The following is a 21,445-nucleotide window of genomic DNA, read 5'->3' as shown; positions in this document are numbered from 1 at the left end:
TCACACCATCCTCTCCCTCCGTCTTCATGTGGCCTTCTCCCCGGCATCTCTGTCTCCTTTGTCAGGACACTAGTCACTGGATTTACAACGCGCCCTGAATCCACAATGGTCTCGTCTCAGGATCTTCAACATAACTCATTTGCAAAGACCCTATTTCCAAATAAGATCCCATTCACAGGTACTGGGGATGTATTTTGGGGGGATCTACAGAATCCACATAGGTGGGATGGCCGTTCCTTGGGATGAATAAAGTCTCTGCTCAGATGTTTTTGGCAAAGCGGAGCGTGAAGGACGTCGGCTTATAGATACACATCCTGGCACGCGTGTGGGTCCACATTCTGTGGGCAGATCTGGGGTTCCTGGAGAGTCTGAGGGACCAGGGACAGCCCCCCTCTGCTCTACTGAGAAAGTAAGCCTGGCTTGGTTGTGATAGGCTTTGACCCTGACTCCCAGAAATGGGGGTCCTGAGTTCATTTCACCTCACCTCAAACATGAAAACCCATAGTCCTCTCCCTCCCAGGGCTGGCCTGGCCTGGTTGGAACATCAGGCACATTCCAGTCTGTGCCCTGCGATTACTTCCTGATCTCTAAAGAATTGTATGGAATCAGCAGATTCTTCATGAAGTTACTTGGTGTTTAAAATTGAGGCAGGTTTCGGGGTTCTTGTTTTATTCATGAGCCAAACGTCTACAAGAAATGTTATAACTACAGAATCAACTCTTCATATGGAAAGCTTGACCCAGTGGTTGAGTTTTTAGATAGCAATTTATGCGATAGAATTCTGGTTCCCCTAAAGAATGTGGGTAGTTCTGTAGGAGTCCTGGGGAAGAACTTTGGTCTTGGATTTCCTATTAAACACAGATTTTGATGACTGTTTCAAAGGTGTCTGTACTTTTCCTGGACAGAGTTTCTTGACCTAGGCCGTAATATCAGCGGGACTGATATAAAAGGTGTGAGCCGGGAAGGGCACCCCGTCAGACTCATGGCCACGTGGCACATGTGGCAGGTACCACTGAATTGCTCTTTGAGGTACATGCAAATCTGATTTGGGCATTTACCCATCAGCCTCATAAGACTATGACCGGCCTGCAGCAGTGGGTGCTGTGACGGACAGACAGGTGGCATTGGGGGACACTGTAACGGATGGATATAGTATCATCCTGCGTGATGTGCTCGGGCAGGCACAGATCTGTGGGGCAGGAACTCACCAGTCACTGAGCATCACTAATGATGATCTGGAAGCAGGGCCTTTTGAAGAATTCAACCGAACGGGTGAAAGTCTGCGAAACTCCCATTCCGGGGTGTGTGTCGATTCTAGGCCATCTGTGGGCAGATCCCAGGCATCTCCAGACTTCTCATAGGTATCCTCTGGGGACACTGGCTGTGGGTGGATTCTAAAGGATCGTGTCAAAGGCCTTGTACCAAATGGCCAAGGTGAGAAGCTCCGGTCCCCACGAAGCCACGCTTGTTGTCGGTGCATCTGCGTACCCTCCTGTCAGAGGGAGGGGCACTGGAGGAACATTTGCAGCTGGCGTCTGCCGTGGGGTCCTGTGGTTTCTGACCAGTGGGTGTGCTGCGTTCCGGGGTCGGTCCCTAGCGTGGGGCATGGTGGGCAGGACAGATATGTGGACAGATGTGTGCCGCTCAGACACTCGGTACAGAGGAAGAGGCACTGACTTGCCTCTGCGGGCATGAGTGCAGCCATGTTGGGGACGTCGGGGGGTAGGCAGTATGGCATCATGGGAGGGAGAACTTGAGTCCTTGGAGCCAGGAGGCCACCCCACGTCAGCCCCGTGTTCCCACAAGCAGGCTGAGGACGGTGTGTGAGGGGAGGGTGCCGCGGGGAGGTCCCATTGGAGCGGGCATGGGAAAGGCACCAGGCAGAAATGAAGAAGGGATTTTTGAAAAACAAAAAGATGAAGAGCTTAGCCTCTTGGCAAGCAGAGCAGGAAAAGGTGTGGGCATTCATAACCCAGTTCCGTTAAAGAAAGGAGTTACTGGGTGACGTGGGATCCCGGTTCTGTCAGGCTGCTGTGTCCCGTCTCGCCCGCTGCTGTGGGTGCTTGGAATCCTCTGAAGGAGGCGACTGGAAAAGTGCCGCCACTGTAGGTCGGTGACCTGACTCCATCGGATGCAATCTGGTGCCTTGTGTGTTTTCAAAAATATAAAACGTGTGGATATGTGCTTGAGGAGGCACAGGAAATTTCCGGCAGGGTATTTCAGCAGCCGATAACAAAGGTCCCCTTTGGGGAGCAGGACTCCCAGTTACGGCCACTGGAGACACTGGGCAGGAGGACATCTCATGGGGGCTGTGTTTATTATGCTGCTGTAACTCATCTCGTCTTGCAGGTTGTTCATGTGATGTAAGAAAAGAAAAACCCCGTGCTTAAAAAAAAATCCATCTGTAATGCAGAGTCCAGTAAAATATATTTGCAGAGGATTTATTGAAGGAAGGAAGTTAGAAGGAAAGAGAAAGCAAGCAAGCAAGCTAGGAGACCCTTATCCTGCCACTTGTTCAAGGCTGGAAGGCAGGCTTTATTCAGGACCAGTTGTGGGGGGTCAGGACACAGCGTGGGGACAAGGACTGGCCTCAACTCAGGCACAGCAGGCAAAAGTGGGGACTTATAGCCAAGGAGGAGGGGTCGGGGGTTTGGAAATTACTGAGGACACATCAGGGTAAGAAGGTCAGTGCTTTGACCAACACAACCTAGCAGGACTCTGGCTAAAGGTGGGCTGGGGGGATCAGACATCTCCTGGGTGTCAGTGGGGGACCAGAAACTCACCACCCAGTGAGGGCGATCAGATACAGAGCATGATCAGATATCAGAGGGTGGGGAATTTTGGCTAAACCAACCTCACTGGATTCTTGCTGAAATTGGGCAATTCAGGAATGGACGTGGTCATCTACAAGGTGAGACCTAACTGGGAAGAGGTTTAGAGGAGCCCCAGTAAAGCTCGGTCAAGGAGCAGCACTGCCGGGTCCTGGAAGACACGGCACGTCCGTGCGGAGGGATCCAGGTGAATGGACCCGTGAACACGGACAAGCAGGGTTATGGTGACTGCATGCACGTGTGCGAGTGTTTTTATATTGTGTTAAAAAATAGGTCCCTAACAATCTAGAAAGATAACATCTCATAATTTTTTTTTAAAATGTTTGGAACGTCTGTGGAATGGGCAGGAGTTTCACGAGGAACTGTAATGTAAAAGCGACAGATGCTCTCGTCGCTTCAGATGGAGGAGAGAGAATGGGAGGAGCATAACATTTCCGGGGCCTGTCTTCGCTCTCCCACAGTTTCTAAGCTCACTGGGACAGGCAAAGCAGGGCTGTGCACTCAACAGGCTGGAAAGAGGGCGCCTGCGTGTCTCAGTCATTAAGCATCTGCCTTCAGCTCAGGTCGTGGTCCCAAGGTCCTGGGATCGAGCCCCACGTTGGGCTCCCTGCTCAGCGGGAGGCCTGCTTCTCCCTCTCCCACTCCCCCTGCTTGTGTTCCCTCTCTCGGTGTCTCTCTCTGTAAAATAAATATATAAAATCTTTAAAAAAAAAAAAAAAAGGCTGAAAAGAATAAAGTACCGGTGGCTTGTTTGGGGCCAGTATAGATGAGTCTGAGTTCAGGAGAGCCTGGGTGGCCGTGGCAGGGGTGGGGAGGTGTGAGAGGGTACAGGAAGGTGCCCTATCCGCAAGGGAACAACGAGAAGTGGCAGGGTCCTGATGCATGAGACGAGGTCATGTGATTGCATGTTGATTGTCATTGTCACGCAAGGAGCATGATTTCCCAGTCCTGGGCCGTAAAAATATCCCTTTATTTTATTCACAGGTTGTACTCTGACTATCTCTACTTCGCAAGTTCGAATAAATCTGCCGATGACTTCCATGAAAAAGTGACAGAAGCTCTGCAGCTGTTTGAAAATTGCATGCTCGATTATTCCTTGCGTGCCTGCGTCTACAACAACACGCTCAACAATGCCATGCCTGTGCGTATCCTGGAAGCCCCCCACCCCCAGCACAGGCGCCTCGGTGCTTATTATGCAGGCGGCATGGTGGATGGGATGGGAGCACAGAGACACAGAGAAGTGTTTGAATGTGCAGATGCCTCTCCCCGTGCCTCTGAGTGGTGGCTAATGCACAGGCAAATACACGGACGTAAAAACTGTAAAAGGGATGGGCCCTACGAGCGGGCACCAGGTGTCCTTCTCAGCTGATCTCCCCAGTACAGTACTCTCCTCTCTCTTCCCTCTGAGGGAATGAGGGTGCATTTAGGAAGATTACCATGTACTGAGGCTCAGAAAACGCACTGTGCAATTAGGATTGGAGACACGGAGACCCGCTCTCAAATGGCCTTGAGCACGTTCTCCAGTGGTGGATGGTTCTGGTGGTTTAAAATATTGCCAACCAGTGACTCTCAGTGTTTCTTCAGTGGGGCCTAAACAGAAAAATGTTTTCCCTTGATTTTTCTTTTCTTTTCTCTTGTTCATCTTCTGGATGATAGCTATACGTTTGTGCCTTCTTTTACACAAAAGAAGCTGCTGATGGCGAATTCAGCACACTTTGGCTCAGGGTGGTTTTCTACACACAGCTCCCAGGTCACGTAAGTGCCTTTGCAGTAGATTAGTGTGGGAGGAAAGCCTTCCACGGTGAGGCCAGTGCCGCCCCTGCCCCAGGGTGTGCTGCTCTGTGGAGCATATCATGTGGTAAGGCAGACATGAGCTGGAGGTGGAGGCTGGGAACCCCCTGGGTACAGGGAGTTCAAGGTCAGGGGGGTTCACTCCTTCTTTCTTGTTATCAAGGCTGTCCTCTCTGGAAGGCAGGGTACTAGTTCCGGCAGGATGCATCGGTCAGCGAGTTGGATTGACGCGCTCCTGCCAGAGTGTTTAGTTTGTCAGAGGAGCTGCACACAAGGGCACAGATCCGCACAGAATCTGGCCAGGGGTGTAGGGTGGAGGAGTGGCCTGTGGAGTCAGATGGTGCAGTTCCCAGCCCGAGTGTTTATTAGCCGCGTGACTCTGAACAGGTGTTTCAGCTTCTCTGAGACTCCGTGGCTTCCTCATAAAACGGAGTAATACTGTCGCTTCACCCGGCAGCTGTAAGGATCAGAGCAATCATTCGTTCACATGGAGAACATAAATAAATAATCCTTTTCTTCCAGCCATCGTAGAGTCCTTGGTTGGGGCCCCGTAAATTAGACTGACAAAAGACAGATGTGCAAGGGAAAAAAAAAAAACCACAAGTTGCAAATACACTTGTCTCTGATGAGTAACTCAGAGGAATGGTTAGAACTGAGGCTTATATAACATCTTAACAGGAGAACGATACATTTGTAGCGAGGTGACCAGACAAAGGAAAGGACTTTGAGTTTCTAGGGCAGCAAATGGTGGGAAGGCAAATAAACGTATGAGGGAGGTAATGGCTGGTAAGGGCAAGCTTTAGTGAGGTTTGTTATGTCAGATCCTTAGTGCTGTCTTAAGGCTGGCAGAGGTCTAGCGTTGTCTCCAGTGACAAACTTTGGTCCATCCTAGTGGAGAGGGGGGAAGGGCCCCCTTTCAAGTTAATGTACTGCTTGTAGGCCAATAGGGTGAGGGCAGAGAGCTCTTCTTATATCTGTGTTTCTTAGTTGCCTTCAGCTCAAAATAATCCTGATACCAAAATGGCATATTTCAGGCAGCGTATTCTATCCTGCCGTTCTTCATGTGCATTCATCGTCTTGCTGAGTCTGGGCCTGGCACCTGGGCTGGGACTGCAGCTGTGGCAGGACAGGTGTGTTGCCGGATCCCGGGCGAGTGACACAGAGGCTGGGGTAGGGGCAGAGGCTATCTGCACACAGAGCATCAGGGGGACTTCCCAGGAGAGGTAATGTTTGAGCTGAGGTCTACAAGATGAGTCGCCCAGGGACATGCAGGAGAGGGGAGCAGGCTGTACAAAGGCCGGGGGGTGAGCTTGGAGGGTGTTTGCTGCAGCCACCACAGTACGTGGTTGTGTGGACGGTGGGGTGATGGCAAAAGGGAAGTGTGAGCCTGCATCCCCAGGAACCCGGTGAACCTTGGAAGTCTGGGCACATCCTGAGGGAGACAGGTCCCCAGGGAGGGCTTAAGGACAGGATCGATGTAGCAGTTTTGCATTTGAGAAAGATGCCCGGTGTCCTGGGTCCCCAGGGGTGGGAGGGGGATTGTCTCCCAGAGACAGGAAGGCCAGGGTGGGGAGGGATGGGATTTCTGGAAGAGAATTGCTGGTGGAGACAGGGTATGAAAAAATGGAAGTTTCTAGAAGCAATTAGGAGGAATAGTGGAAAAGATGTGTAGGTGGATTGGATGAACCGGTGAGATCAGAGGGGGAAACCGTGTGTTTTCTGGCTGCGGTGCCAAGTACAGTTTTTGCTTCAAAATGGCTCTTTTAGCTGTTGCTTTTTAATCCTGATTATTTATGACCACAAGGGTCATCCATGCAGGGCCTGCTGGAGAGAAGAGCCACTTTCTGGAGATATTTCCTAAAAATTCAAGGGCGTGGCATGAAATGGGGACTGGCCTCACTTACAGCTGAGGCTCGATTCGTCTCCAAAGGCATATCTTGGGTGCCCATCCCGTGCTTAGTACCGTGCCTGGTGCTGGAGGACACCCGAGCCAGGGCACGGCCTGGAAGAGAGGGAGGGCACGAGGCAGGATAGGGCGAGCTGAGGTGACTTACCCAGCTAGCATGGTTCAGAGAGGTGCTGGAGCCATCCTCTCCCAGAGCTGTGTAGCACGCTTGTCAAGAGACAGACTGGTTACTCAGAGTCCAGTAATTTGGAACAAAGAGGGGCCCACAGGGGCTGCACGGCCTGGCAGCAGCAAGAAGTGCAGGCCGGGAAGTGAAGTCCCAGTCCAGGTGGATTCTTGGTTTCATTATTGTATCGTAGAATGTCAGGTATGCGGAAGCAGGGAGGGAAAACAACTCAAGAAACCATCACGTGAGGGGCCGCCGGGAACTGTGTATGTGACTGTCCGCATGGATCCTAGTGAGGCATTAGCGAGGGGCCTGGAGAGGTTGGGAGAGCGGACCTCGGCAGGCCCAGCCATCTTATCTCCCGTCGTCTCTGGCTTCAGCGCGGACCGATGGCCGGAAGGCTTGGATTTTGCCACACGTATAGAGCTTTTGCCATTAACGCGTGTTCCCGTTCTTATTGTCTCTTTTACCCGCTGAGGTCTTGCTTTCCCACATCCCTGGGGGTGTGACTACTGAGCTCTGTCTTCAGGAGGTGATCCTGCAGACACTCTGAAAGGGAGGCATCGGTGTGGGCTTTCCCTCCTGGCCTTGGATGAGGAAGTGCTTATGCCGGCTGGATTTGGGAAGGGCAAGGCCAGGCAGGGCTGGTGGGGCTCCTTCCTGGGGGCTCATTTCAGGGGCTTCATGTTGTGTGTCTCTCATGGAGTAGTGAACCTCTGACATAAACAGGGTGAAAAGAATGAACATCCGTGCCGCCGGGCACTCGGTGTCTCCCGGAGCTGGCCGGGCCTCCAGCCCCTCGGCACCCTTGCCGGGGAAAACAGGACTGCGGGATCCAACCTTTGTTCACTCCCGACGCTGCACCAGGCACCCTCTTGAGCTCTCGTGGTACTCCATGTTCTACCTTCCACACTGCCCTGAAATCTGTGCCCATTTTACAGATGAGGACACTGAGGCTCCCAGACATTAACTCTCCCACCCAGGCACTTAGAGCTGGTAACAGGCCTCATGTTCATCCCAGGTCCTGTGGCCTTTCAGACTCATGGCGTTTCCACCTTAGCTGGTTAGCTCCCAAGGTCTAAACTGGCCTTTTGCACTTAGTCTCAGTTCTGCTGAGGATGACGAGGTGGTGGCTTAAGCAGTCAGAGAGAGATGCCCAGGGATAGGATGGGTAGACAGGACAAGGGTGGCGGGTGTCATGGGTCACAGACTGGCTTTACTCTTCAGCCCCTGGCCAGCTCCTGCAGGAAGGGCTGGTGGCTCCAGACATTGGTTTCTTCAGCAGCTCAGCTCCACATCCCCTGTGAGGTCCAGGCTCCAGACGGCCAGGGCCCATGTTGGTGACATAGCAGCATGTCTCCATTGGCTCATGGGCCACCTGGCGTGCCGTGTGCACGTGACTGTTTGCAGAATGAGCAAGTGAATAAGCGAGGAGTTTTCGCCACTAGCAGATGGCAGATGGGCTGGGTGGGGAGTCCCACCTGAACCTCTGATTGGGAACAGAGAGGCTCGGCATAGTGCCTGTCTGGGAAGAGCCTGTATCCACCTCTCTTTGGCTCTGTCCCTGTGGGGGAGGAAGCCCTGGTGGCGGGGACCCTGGCACCAACTCCTCCTGCTGGTGGGTACTCCCACCTGACCTCAGCTGGCCCTTACCCCTCCCTGGGCTTCCCTTTCTCCATCAAGAGTTGGCTGAGCAGATCACCTCAAAGGCTTTTCTTAATTCCGAGATTTTGTCATTTTTTAAAAAAGATTTTATTTATTTATTTGTCAGAGAGAGAGAGAGTGAGAGAGAGCACAAGCAGGCAGAGAGGCAGGCAGAGACAGAGAGAGAAGCAGGCTCCCCACTGAGCAAGGAGCCTGATGTGGGACTCGATCCCAGGACCCTGGGATCAAGAACTGAGCTGAAGGCAGTTGCTTAACCAACTGAGCCACCCAGGCATTCTGAGATTGTGTCATTTTAGATCTATCAGACACTTCCCCTAAATACCCTTTTTATCTTCATTCTGTTTTGTTTCTCTGGCCTCTGTGGGGGAAAAGGCGAAGAAGAACTCTGAGGGGGCCTGTCCTAGGTGTGTCTTAGTGGCGTCCCATTGTAGTGGTGATGCTGCATGAACCAGATGTGTCACTCGGGGCGGCCAGGGCTTCCCTATAAGGGGGTGGGGCGGCCCGAAGAGGGGGATGTCTAGGGGACCAGGGAGCCTGCCGCTGTGGGAGCCAGTCCACCTCCCTTCCCCTGCAGAACCCCCTCCCCTACCAGGGCCTTTGCCACCCATGAGGGAAGACCCTGCCACAGGAGGGCCTCGGCCAGCAGGTCTTTGTCCTCCCGGGAGCGGCTGTGCGGGCTCTGCCCCCGATGGGCACAAGCAGGCTTGCGGAGAAATAGTCTGTCACATGTGGCCAGGTCAGGTGTGGGTTCCTGGTGATGCTATAGGGCCCCACCTTGTCGCAAACACCAGCTTCTTTCATTCTAGAAAGTTCTCAGGTCCCAAAGGTAGGTTCTCTGGAAGAGATGACCCTCGTGAGGCCAGTCGTCCCTGAGGGGGCTTGGCCATGGGCCTGACAGAAAGTGGCAATGCTCCTGGAGGCGGACGACTTGAGGAGACCTGCTCATAATGGCTTGTCTGTGTTGGAGGCAACGCACACAGGATCTCTGAGGCTGGCACACACTCAGTTCTCTCTGGCTTTGGCCCAGCTTGGGGTCTTCGTTACGGGCTGGCGCACAAGGAAGCGACATCCTGGGAGCTGGCGGCACCTAATGGGTTTTGGAGACACTTATCCCCTCTCACTGTTCTTTCTCTGCATCCTCCCACAGGACTGGAAAAATAACGAAGTGGGGGAAGCATAGTGGGAGAGGGATCGAGGCAGTCGGAGCCCGGCCGGCCTTGTGTGGCAGGGATGACGGAGGAGCCGGGCCTTCAGCTTCAGGAGCCGAGGCCCAGAGGGGCCGGCTGGGGGCTGAGCACAAGCCAGACCAAGAGCTTGCCACGCTGGGACCGTGGGGGGGGGCAGGGCGTGGGGACCGTTTTCACTGGTGGCAGCTGAGGGCTGGCTGCTCGGACACTAGATGGGAGCACCAGTGAGGAGGCCGTGACCGCGGGGCCTGATCGGGGCGGCTGGCGTGAGGCTAGGCAGAGGCCATGGAGGGAACCAGTTGGGAAGGTCGCCGAGGCAGAGCAGTAGACAGGAAGTGGCGCAGGGTTGGAGGACTTGGGGAGGGCAGGGAGCAGGAGGAGGTGCGCAGGAGACGGGGCGGCAGGGTGGAGGGGGAGAGGGCTGTTCCCTCCGCAACTGTGAAGTTCACGGGAGTGTGCCAAGACCACTCTCCTTTCTGACGTGTTTGTAAGTCGGGGGTCCCCGAAACCACTTCTGGGGTTCAGCCCCTGGAAGGAATCATGGGCACACTGAAGACGGGTGCTCGTGGTTACAGCAGGGAGGGGGACCCATTAAAACCCATGCAGGGAAGAAGCACGTGGTCTGCAGCAAGCATTCCAGCCAGGGAAGCCCAGCCAAGCCTCGATGGCCACACTGTGTCCTGGGGCACAGTCACCTACTGTCTTTACTGTCCAGCCCCTACCACAGGTCAGATTGATCCTGTGTCGCCAGGAGCCCCTGTCGTCACTCATGCTGTTTACTGTCAGGTGGCCCAATGTCCCAGGCGAGCAAAGATACTTATCAGGCAGGATATCCTAGGTGACCCAGAGGTCACCTCCCAGGAGCCAAGGACAGGGGCCAGACTTCGCTCTGGGTGGGGTTTAATTCTTCAGTGTGTATTCTTACCAGGTAGGTGTGAGCAAAGGCACAGGCACATGGGGACCCAGAGTTATGACTGCCTAGAACAGGCTGTGTTTGGCCATCCACACAGCAACCTGGTCACGGGGTTCGGATGGCCCCAGGCGCTTGGCTTTTCCCTCACCTGGCTTGTGCCTGAGGCATTTTCATGGCCATCGTGTGCTGGGTGGAGGAGCAGGAGCGGCCAGGTTTCCGTGCAGAGAGTGAACGTTTGCCTGTTCTGTGTGCGGGCTCGACCTCTCCCTTCCTCGGAGTCTTCACTCCTAAGTGTGCCCCGCTGCCCTCACGGGGTCGTCGTGAGGATTCCGTGTGGCCCTGAGCAGGAAGCATTTGTGTGGGGAGCTCAGAACCCTGCGTGAGGACCCAAGAGCGCTCGGGGCTCAAAATCCGTCCTTTGAAGGCAGCTGTTCACTTGGATAACTCGGCGTCGGCTCATACCCGTGCCCGAGCACTGTGGGGAAAGCGAGGGGGACGGACCCTCCCGTAACGCCTGTGCCTCCTCCTTTGGTTCTAGGTGAGGCTCCAGGTGGGTCTGTATGCCGTGTATCTCCTGGACTGGCTCGCCGTCTTTAACAAAGAACAGTTTCTCATCCTCCGCCTGGAAGACCACGCGTCCAACGTCAAGTACACCATGCACAGGGTCTTCCAGTTCCTCAACCTCGGTAGGAATGTCACGGGGGAGAGCACCCCGCGCGACCGAAGTGCTCGCTGAATCACAGGCAGACTCTGTGCGCCGGGCCGGGCCTAGCTAGCTCAGTAGCTGTTTGCCAAGTGCAGGGCCTGCAGCTGGGGTAGAGGGGGGTCCCTCACTGGGGAGCTCTCAGTCCTGCAGAGGGAGACGGGAAAACCACAGCTCGGGTCATCGAGTAACTGGTAGAACAAAACGGGGGAAGGGTAGCACCCTTGCCGTAGGTTCACACACGTGACTTGGGGTCCCAGCTGCTGAAGGAGGAAGTGGAAGGCTTCCTGGAAGGCATGGTCTGTGAGCTGAGCCTTGAGGACTGGTGAGAGGTCAGGGTGTGTGGCTGAAACAGTCCTGCAGAGGCCACAAGCCTCGGAGGAGGGAATGGACAGGTCATCGCATTGTCCCAGGTGTTTGGGGACCCCTGGAGTCGGGGCCGCGAGGTTGAGCAGCACGTCTAGGAAGGTTAGCTGCTCCTGGCCACGGTGACGGCCGGCAGGATGGGAGTGTGGACACGGAGTGCTGCCCATGTGGGTGGCCCCCGTGAGCCACTCATTGAGGATCTAGAGCAAAGTGCATGTTCTTCCCCAGGACTCGCCCCGCGGCCGCATCTAATGATCTGGCCTGGGAATTCTGTTGTTGGAATATTTCTTGGAGTACGTTGGCCCACCACTAGTCTGGAGCCTTCTGTCGTGGGTGAGCTGGTGGCATGACGGAGGTGATCACTTTTCCCTGGGACGGCCCAGAACTGTTTTTCTTTGATTTGACCCCTGGTAGATCCTGCTGCATTGATGAACTTGTCTTTAGTCCCTGAGACAGGAAAGACCTGTTCTGTTCCTTCTATTATGCACATCCCAAGGACACTGGAATAGGGTTTTCTGTGTAAAGGCTCAGGACTTTGGCCAAATCCCGAGGGCCTGAGCAGTGATCTGGTTGGTTAAGCTGTGGAGAGGCCTGTGGTCTAGAGGGCTGGGGATAGAGGTGGCTTGTTCCCGGGCCTCTCTCCCCACTGGTCCCCTTGTGGCAGGTGAACCCCTTGCGGCTCCTGGGGTCTCTGGGCACAGGTGGCCTCCTCCCGGCCCCCGTGGCCACCATACAGCATGATACACAAGGTGAACTATGGCGCAGCCGCAGGCCCTTTGCATCAGCGGCCTGAAGCGGGAACGACACTGGCAGAATTCGGGCAGGCTGGTTAGCAGGAAAATCTAAGTACGGGGACCATACCAGGTGGGTCAGACAGTTATCCAGGGACAGGCTGACGGCCACGAGAGCCAGCCCTTTGTGGCTCTGTGGCCACGAAAGCAGGAGGGGAGGCTCGGGTGAGGCTGCATCCCCTGGTTCCCGCCGCACGTCTGAGGGCAGGGGTGCAGCCCCCGGCCGGACAGTCCCTGCTTCTTCACGAGGGCCCTTCCGCGTTCCGCCCTCAGCGGCTCCAGGGTGGGTCCAGCCGGAGAGTTTTCGTCCCCCAGCGCTTCGGGGGAGCTCCTGTCAGCACGAAGCGGGGCTGGGGGTTTTGCAGGGTTCCTTCCTGCCGTGCCTCCGGCCTCACGGGAGCGTTTCTATGTTCTAGGGCCGTTGGGGGAGAAACAGGAGACCCTGATGACAAAGAGCCCCGCGTCCAACGCACGGCGACCCGAGGACCGGAACCTGGGGCCCATGTGGCCAGTCACCCAGAGGATCCTGCAGGACTTCTACGGGCCCTTCAACACCAGGCTGGCCCAGGTGCTCGCCGACGAGGCGTTCGCCTGGAGGAAGACCTGAGGCCGAGCTCCCTCGGCGGGTTCCACTGCACCACCATGGGAGCGTGTCTTCGGGGGCGGGCAGGGGGCCCCTTTCACTCACAGCCTGGAGAAAACCCTGGGATTCCTCTTCCCCTCCCTAGGCACGTGTGTAGTAATAAGCATTTGTTGTGTGGGATAAGAACTCCTCTGTCCGAAGCCACTGGAAACCCCGCTTGGGAAACCGTTCCCTCCCACACCAGAGCGGCCAGGCTGTGGGGACGAGGTGGGCGGTGCCGGGCAAGGGGCCCCGCGGGGGAGGCACAGCAGGGGACTGACTATGCTGGGAGCCCTGCTGAGCACGCCGAATGTCATATCACCATGCCGGAGGTCATGTCACCAGGCCGGAGGCTGTGTCGCCATGCCAAAGGTCACATCACCATGCTGGAGGTCACGTCACCACGGTAGAGGTCACACTGCCACAGCAGAGGTCATGCCACCACAGTAGAAGTCACACCGCCACAGTAGAGGTCATGTCCCTATGCTAGAGGTCACATCAGAGCAGTGCCAGCTTTTACACTTGGTTCAGTTGTGAACACTGTTCGGGTCAGTACCTTCATTTGGGCAGAGGATGGAGGCTCTTTCCTTTTTTTCCGTTTATTCCAAAGTCCACCTTTATTCTCTTCAGTTGTAAACCCTGTTCACTTCACTTTTGCGAGAGAGAAAACAGTCAATTTTTGGCAGCACATTTGTTTCTCGGACCATCTCCCATGCATCTGTCCTTGCATTACTGAGGTTAAAGTAGAAATGAATGTTTGAAACCACTTTCTGCATTTTGTTAGCCATAGCTCTCTTTTCTGCCTCTTTACGTGTTTCCTCTAGGGTTTATTCCGTTTATAATCAGGTCACAAATTTAGTTTATAGTTGGGAAGTTCTTGGCGTTAATGCCAGACTGAGCAACTTCCAGGAATTGAACTCTTTGTGGGAAGTCTGGGTATCTTGGGCCTTCCGCACGCACTCAAGGTCACCGCCAGGCCTGGAGGGTGTTTCAAGTTTTAGTTCTGGCCACAGACACACTCTGTTGCTCTGTCTTCCTCCCCAGGAATGAGCTCATTATCCACATTCTCCACCACATGCGGCCAGAGGCCTTCACTATGTTCACGGACTACAGGATGCTCGTGTTCTGTTTCAGAAACACAGAGAGTGAGTGTACATGGGCCGAGCATAGTATGCTGGGATTCTTAATAGAACTTTCTGGGCCACTTGGCAGCTTGGTTTACCAACGGTTGCAAAAGGTCTCGTCATGTCTTGGAAGTGTTGGGGAGAGATTGAAGAGGACCCTGGAGCCTACTTGGCACACAGCCCCAGGCGCAACCTCACTGAAGCTTTGGCCTGGTGTGTTTTCAAGGGAGGTCTCCTGCGAACCAGAGCTCTCTGATCAAGGTCGCTCAATGCCAAAGTCAGAAAGTGCAGCTGCCTTCTGTCCGGCCATGGCAGACACACGGATTCGCTCAGCTGTCCAGCCCTGGCGCCGCTGTCTTCCTGCCACCAGGAGGCGGGATGCGCGGGCCGTCCGCACGGGGTGGCCGAGCTCTTCCTGCACCGGAAGGGGCCGTGCGTCCTCCAGACCCGCTGTGTGGGACAGTCCCCCGTTTGCCTCGCACATGGAGCGGAGCCCGCGGGGGAGTCTGGCCCGAGCCCGGCGGGGGCGGGGGGCTCTCACGGTAGCGTGCGTGCGTGCGTGCATGTGTATTTATTTGCAGGAGGGGGTGTGTGTGTGTGCGTCTGCTGTGCGTGTGCGTGCATGTGCGTGTGCGTGGTGCCTTTCCTGGGTGGGCTCCCTTCCGGGTCTGTTGCTGATGAGACGCCTCCGCCCCGGACACAACCTTCTCGTGGATTCGTTTCTCTGCCGACGAACTTGTCTCGTCCAGTCCACGTTTTGCTCTCCCACTCCGGCCTCGACGACGGCGCCGACGGATTTTCCTACGCACTCCTATGCATGTGAACAACATGTAGTGTAATTCTGCTTCTTACAGAAGTATTACCAGAGGTATGATTTCCAATGTTACTTGGTTTATCCTGCAAATCTTTCTGTACGCGCAGGCCCAGCCCTTTGTGCCAGTCCGTGCCATCCGGTTTCTCCCACGGGGCCTTTCTCCGGAGGCCGTATCCGTCACCTCTGCTTTCTCACGTCCGGGCCCGGTTCTCCGTGGCGGCCCTCGAGCCTGTCGTCCCAAACCAAAGTGAAAGGGAGCATTTCTCGTGACCTGGTATTGAAGTGACTTTGTGTCCCCAACGTTGCATATCGAACCGTGTTCAGTTGTACCCCCCGGTAGCGGAAGGTATGTTAAGTGAGCCCAGTCACGCTGTACTTGTGTTCATATTTCACATTAAATGTGGACCCTGTGTCCGTCGCGGGGGTGCCTGCCGTTCCTCGCCCTCCTGATCGCCCGTGGCCCGTTCTCCGTGGCATCTGCTGCGTACAGATGAGTCTCAGAGATCATTTGGGGTCTCACCTGCGGGCTCTGCGCACCGGGTGAGGGCACCTCCTGCGTAAGGTGATGCAAGAGAGGAGGTCACAGAAGAGAGGGCCCTGACGTGACTCCCCGCTGAGCAGCCTGCCGTGGGTGCGTTGAGGTGCCAGGGCCCGCCCCCATACAAGCTCATGGGGGCATCAGCCTGTGCACGTGAAGATGGGGTGACCGACCCCAGGCCCTGCTCCTCCCAGATGCTGCTTTCCCTCATTCCTGGGGCCTGGGCCCGGGGGCAGTTAGTTGGAGACTCCTGGTGGCATTGGCTGTGTGTCACTGTCACTAGATCCTCCAGGTCCCCTGGCTGCACTGGGCTGGAGGAGATGGGATGGTCTCCAGTTTGGGGTTCTGGAGGCCTGGGCTCTCCTGAGGCCAGTGTGGCCCCTGGCTTGGTCCCCTAGTTCTGAAAAGATCCTCTGGGGAGAGTCTCTCTCCCAGCACTGCCCCCTGGAGTGGTGTGTTGTGTGAAGGGGCCAGTGAGTCCGGACCTGGAAAGAGGAGGAGCCCATCTCTTGATGAGGGAGCCAGGAACCGCTTGGCTCTGCAGAGAAAATGGGCCTGATAGGAGAAAGGGGGCGGGTGGCCAGTGAGGGGCAGGAGGGACAGGTGAGTCTGGAGGTTGGTTGAGTCCCTATCCCGGGAGCCTTTCCAGAAACGCTCTCCTGTGTGGACACCCACCCCTACTCAGGAACCAGCTTGCAGGGAACATACTTATGGAGACTGTGTACGCCTTCGTGTAAATCTCCCTTTGGAATGACCTCTTCCCAGAGGCCCCTGTTTGGGAACTGAAGCAAAGGCAGTGCTCTGGAGGAGTTTCTGGCCTCAGCGAGCAGGGAGGGAGAGGTCTCGGGTGTGGGCTGGCGGCTGTTTTCCTGTTGCTCCAGAAATCTCACCCCGTGGGTAGCTCCCCTGCCTGTGGGTGAGGCAGAGCCTGCTAAGACTCACAGGAAGAATCACCTTCTCAGAACCTTCTAGGGCAAGGCTTCTGCCAAGCTGCCAGGAGAGGGCAGGCCCACAGGTGGGGACCCAGCCGCTGGAGCCGCAGTGGCCCTGGGGACCTGGGTTAGCCACTCTCTAATGCTGGAGCACATGGTGCCACACTTAGACTTAAAACAACACAAGCTGGTTATCGGGGAGTGCTGGAGATCAGAAATCCACAGTCAGGCTCATGGGGCTGGGGCCCAGGTGTGGGCTTTGTTCTTTCTGAAGATGGCTGGGGGAGGGGTCTGCTTCTTTGGCTTTTCCAGCCTCTGGAGGCCCCCCCTTCCCATCCTTGGTGGCCACTGACCCTGTCCTCAGTGTAGCATCTTCAAATCTCTCTCTGACTCTAGCTCTCTGGTCATGTCACCCTTCTCTTGATTGTCCCCCTCTCCCCCCTCAGAAAGACTCTGGTGACTACTCTGGGCCTACCCAGATGAGGCAGGATCTTCTCCGTCTCTGGGGCACGTCTGTGAAGGCCTTCTGGCCATGTGAGGTGACTTATTTACAGGGATTAGGGTGCGGACACCTTTGGGGGGGTGACTGTTCAGCTGCCCACAGGAGTGGGCCAGTCAGGCCATCAAGGGAGACGTGCCCCTGGCCTGTCCCTTGCAGCTGTCCCCTGGGGGGGCCTAAAGAGATGGGAGTGGGCTGGCAGCTGCCCAGCAGAGCACCAGGCTTCATGACAGGTCCGTCCCAAGATGGTGGTGCATCTTCCTGTCCAGCAGGGTCCTGCGGCGGAGGCCACGTAGGGCCAAAGACACACTTTTCTTCCAAGGTCACATCGCAAGTCATTCTTCTGTGTGTTTCTCCAAGTGAGCCCAGGGGGCCCTGGCACCAGATAGAACTATTTCTCCCTCTCTGAGCAGAAGTGATTTTTGAGTGCTTGCAAGTTCTTTTTTCTTTACAGTTGCTTTCTCGGTTCCCTAGGAGACCACAGCAGCCACGTGGGCAGTTGTGAGTTTCTGAAGTTCAGCTGTTTCTGAGTTAGTCATACTTCAAGGGGAGCAGCTTCTAAAGGCTACAAAAATAGTTTGCTTGGTTTCTGGTCCCTGAGAGAGCCTGGGGGGCCGTGACCTCTGTGGTTTCATGCTCCAGAGGCAGCCCGGGGAGGATGACCTCCAGACTCTCTCTCCTCGGCCATGCCTCCTGGCTCCACGCTGGACTTAAGTCCACGACCTCTATTTTGTCTCTGCTCCCAAAGCCCCGCTGGGGCAGTTGGGACCCCGTCCCCAGCCTTCCTGCCCTGCTGCCCCCGCTGCCGCCCTCCATCCCCTCCTCTGCTGACCTGCTCCAGTGCCAGGGCTCTGAGGGCTGTGTCTGCCCTGGGCTCTGCGGGCCGTGCACATTGCCCCCCAGCCCCCGCCCCGCCGCCCTGAGCCGCAGGCCAGGGCTGAATGCTGAGTTGGAACCTGTGTCTCTTTGTGTGGCTGGGGTGACACCTGGCCCTCCTGAGAGCGGCTGCATCCTCAAGCCCTGGGCCCCTGACAGGACTCGGGCCCGCCCTCACACCCTTCACCATTGCACTTAGCGCTGGCCAAGGAGTCACTGGTCCATTCACTGCCGGACAGTGTTTGCTGGCCGCCCCGGGGGTGGGGCACAGAGGGGAATATGAGGGCCCGCCTGACAGGGGGGGATTCCTTGCTGGGGGCCCAGCATGCGGAGAGCAGGGAGGCAATGGTGCTCCTGTGGCTTTCTGGCAGGCACCCTCGCTCTGCCTACTCTGAAAGGCCCCTTAAAGTAGGCTCTAGAAGCAGGGAGGTCTATTGGAGGCTGACTCCTGGGCCTCCCTGAGAGGCATGGCTTTCCCAAGACCACATGATGGGAGACAGCGGGGACCCAGTGAAGCCAGGAAAGGCCGGGTCTGGGGTATCATGATGGGAAAGCATCTGGCTTCTCCCCAGGTCGCCATTCTTCACCATTCTGCCACCAAAGTGATGGGCCGACTGGCACCCACCGGACTCTGCCTCCGAGGAGGGACAGTGTGGGATGGGGACAATGAAATGAACGTAACTTTGTTCTGCCAACAGCTCTGGCCGCAGAGTCACCTGACCTCCCACCTACAGGCTGAGGGAGGCCTGGGGGCTGGCTAGAGGGGCCTGTAGAGTCATCGAAGTGGGCTGCCCACCCCCGGGCTCAGCCCCGCACCGGTGTCTCAAAGGCACCCAGGGACACACATCAGCTAGAAAGTGTGCACAGAGTCAAAATTTAATTTTTTAGCCAATGTTTCCTGAACATCCAGTCGGTGCAAGGCCGGGCCGGATGTTGGGGTGGACTGCACTGGGGGCGGCTTGTTTGCTCATTTGCCGATTCCTTCACCCATTCACTCACCAAGTGTTTTTGGGAGCGCTGCTGCGTGCCGGGCCCTGGAGGCTCCCAGGAGAGCAGACCCAGTCCCTGTCCGCGTGGACCTGGGATCTCGTGCTGCAGATCCATACGGACCAGAGCATCACCTCCGTGATCTTGAACATCAGCAGCCCCGGGTGCCGCCTGCTCCTGCCATGACCCCCTTCCCTCCCAAGGCCACTCCATTCCCTGTGGGGCCTCCCCCTCTGTGGCAGAGACCCAGCCTCCCCCAGATGGCACAGGCCCCGATGCCAGCAGCTCTGAGCTCACGGGAGCTGGCAAAACAGAAGAGATCACACAAGTTCCTCTTTAACAGTAGAAGAAACACATTTCCACAAAGATCTCCTGGCCGAATTCTGCGTACAGTAATTCAGTATTAGAATACCCCTGTTTTGGTAATACAGGTCCACTCGTGAGAAGGTGGAATTCCTCTGGGGGTGGGTAAACTTCCACTTAACGAGCTTCAAAGCGAATGCCCCGTATCCCGTCCCCTGCGGAATGTAAAGACGGTTCCTCACTCATCTCCGGACCCCGCGGCCCTCCTGAAGTGCTCACCCTTGGGAGGCGCTACACTCCAGCCCCCAGAGCAGTCTCTTCCTGGCTCCGCCTCTGCTTTCTGACCTTGAAATATTGGGGGGTGCCCTACGCTCAGTCCTCAGCCCTCTTAGCTAGCTTCACCCCTGTCCATGGAACCAACAGCCATCTCTGCACAGATGACCCCCAGACCTCAGCCCTGTGCTCCAGACTGGGGCGAGTCTCGCTGGGTCACAGCATCTCCAAACTAACAGAGCGACCTGACGACCCAGCGCCCTTGGGGTGTGACCCTGCCCCACTGGGCTGTCTCCCCACTGGGTCCCACCTCAGTCTCCGTGGCCAGCCCGTGTAGATCAAATCTTCATGCTCCTGTCCAGTCGCTGCTGAGTCTCCCACTGATGCTGGAGCCCACCTGGCCTGCACTCCAGCTCTTACAATCTGTTCTGCACAGAAGGCTCTGCCTCTTGGCCACCTCCTTCAGGTCCTCCCTCGTGCCCATCCTCCTGGACCAGCTTGTCTAAACAGCCACTCCCTACCCCTCCCTGAGCCACTGTCTCTTGTTCCTCTCCTCTTGCCCACTTCCCAGAAGCCACCGTTCTGCTGCCTCTGCCCCCCAATCCTGACCACTACTTGCCACCAGCCCTGTATGAATCATGGTTTCAGTTTCTGTATTTCATGATGCTTTGACTTCTTGAGAACTCGTTGAACCCCCAGGGTGCAGCTCTGTCCTAGAGATGGCAAACAACTCCCTTCGGCGTGAGCCTCTGATGTGCGAAGCAGCCAATCCGAGCTCCCTACTCCCGACCACCTCCTTTACGGGTCCCCCGGGACTAGGTGCCAGACAACAAGGACAGCCCTTAGCCCAGAGTCCAGCCACGTCAAGTCATCAAACTGGCCGGTCCCAGCCCTGTGTAGCCTAATCACCCTCTGCACCCATTTCTTCCCTGGAAACCACAATAGAGACTCTTGGCTCCTGGCCCTCCCTGCTTGTCCCCCACACGGCCCTGTGCGGCATGGCGTGCCCCCTCCTCTGGGGAGCTGTGGGTGAGAGACTGTGTCTTCAGGGGCACTTGTCTCCTGGTCTGTGGGCCTCACACTGTCTGAACAATAATGAAACCTACATGAAAGGGCACCCGGTGACATAGTTGGTTGCACATCGACTCTTGGTTTTGGCTCAGGTCACCATCTCAGGGTCCTGGGATTGAGCCAGAGCCTGCTAGTTTCTCCCTCCCCCTCTGCCCCTCTGCCCCTCCCTGTGCTTGCTCTCTCAAGTAAATAAATCTTTTTTTTGAAAACCACCTATGTGTAAAAAATCCCACCTCCAATGGTAGGACCCCCTCAAGCTCCCTGCCCCCCCCCCCCCCCACTGCAGCTCTTTCCCTGAAATCTGCAGCCAAAGCGACCTTTTACAACATCCCTCCAACCATGTCCCTCTCTGCCTGGAAAACCCTCCTCAGGCTCCCAGCTTGCTTCGTATAAAATGTGGGAGCCCTGTGCTCGCTTCGGCAGCACATATACTAAAATGTGGGAGCCCTGCCAATACCCCTGGGCCCTCTTTGACCCAACCAGCGGACTGGCCCCTGAGCCCCCAGCCACCCCCACTCTCCTGGTCCCCTTCTGGTCCAGCGCTGACCTCACTGCTGCCCCTCAGGCACGTGGAACCCTGCCCTGCCCCCCGCCCCCTCCATCACCAAATGCCCTTTCTGTCCCCGGACCAGGGCTCGCCCTTCCGGGCCTTGGCAAGCCTGCCGACTTCACCTCCCGGACATGGGTGTTGGGAGGGGATGGGCTGGCTGGGCGGGTCCGTATTCTGGCAGCTTCTGTAGCTGCAGATTAAACAGGCAAGTTGGATCAGTGGGAAATCCTACCGAACCATATAAACATTTTTAAATATTTTGGTTGTGCTTGCAGTATGTAAGGTGTGTCCGGTTGTGTGTCTTTAGTAAAAGGGCCAGAGCCTCTCCTGCCCGCGTAGTGCTGCAGATAGGAGCTCAGGCGGGGGCTTCCAGGAGATGCCGATGAATCAGTGCTGGTTTCCGGTTTGGGTTCCCCAAGGGGCGCGGGACCTGGGAGGCGGCTGCCGGGCCGTCTGCGGGCAGAGTCCTTCCTCACTTCTGTGCTTGTTCTCAGATTAGCTCCCTCATCTGTGCCAGGACTTCCTGCAAGCTTCTGG

At 56.3% G+C, this 21,445-nt stretch overlaps 1 protein-coding gene across 1 annotated transcript in view; it reads left to right on the top strand.

The window, feature by feature from the left end:
• Positions 1 to 13,079, top strand: part of CHST15 (carbohydrate sulfotransferase 15) — a 77,998-nt gene extending 64,919 nt beyond the window's left edge. Inside the window, exons 6-8 of the mRNA XM_044240691.1 lie at positions 3,816 to 3,972; positions 10,998 to 11,145; positions 12,736 to 13,079. Coding sequence (XP_044096626.1) covers positions 3,816 to 3,972; positions 10,998 to 11,145; positions 12,736 to 12,926 — 496 coding nt within the window. The 3' untranslated portion in view covers positions 12,927 to 13,079. The remainder of the gene's footprint in view (positions 1 to 3,815; positions 3,973 to 10,997; positions 11,146 to 12,735) is intronic.
• Positions 13,080 to 21,445: the final 8,366 nt, after the last annotated feature.

This window comes from Neovison vison, chromosome 2, assembly GCF_020171115.1.
Source record: "Neovison vison isolate M4711 chromosome 2, ASM_NN_V1, whole genome shotgun sequence".
NCBI classification, from domain to species: Eukaryota; Metazoa; Chordata; class Mammalia; order Carnivora; family Mustelidae; genus Neogale; species Neogale vison.
The sequence above is the reverse complement of the archived record's forward strand: the minus strand, read 5'-3'. Positions and strand labels throughout refer to the sequence as shown.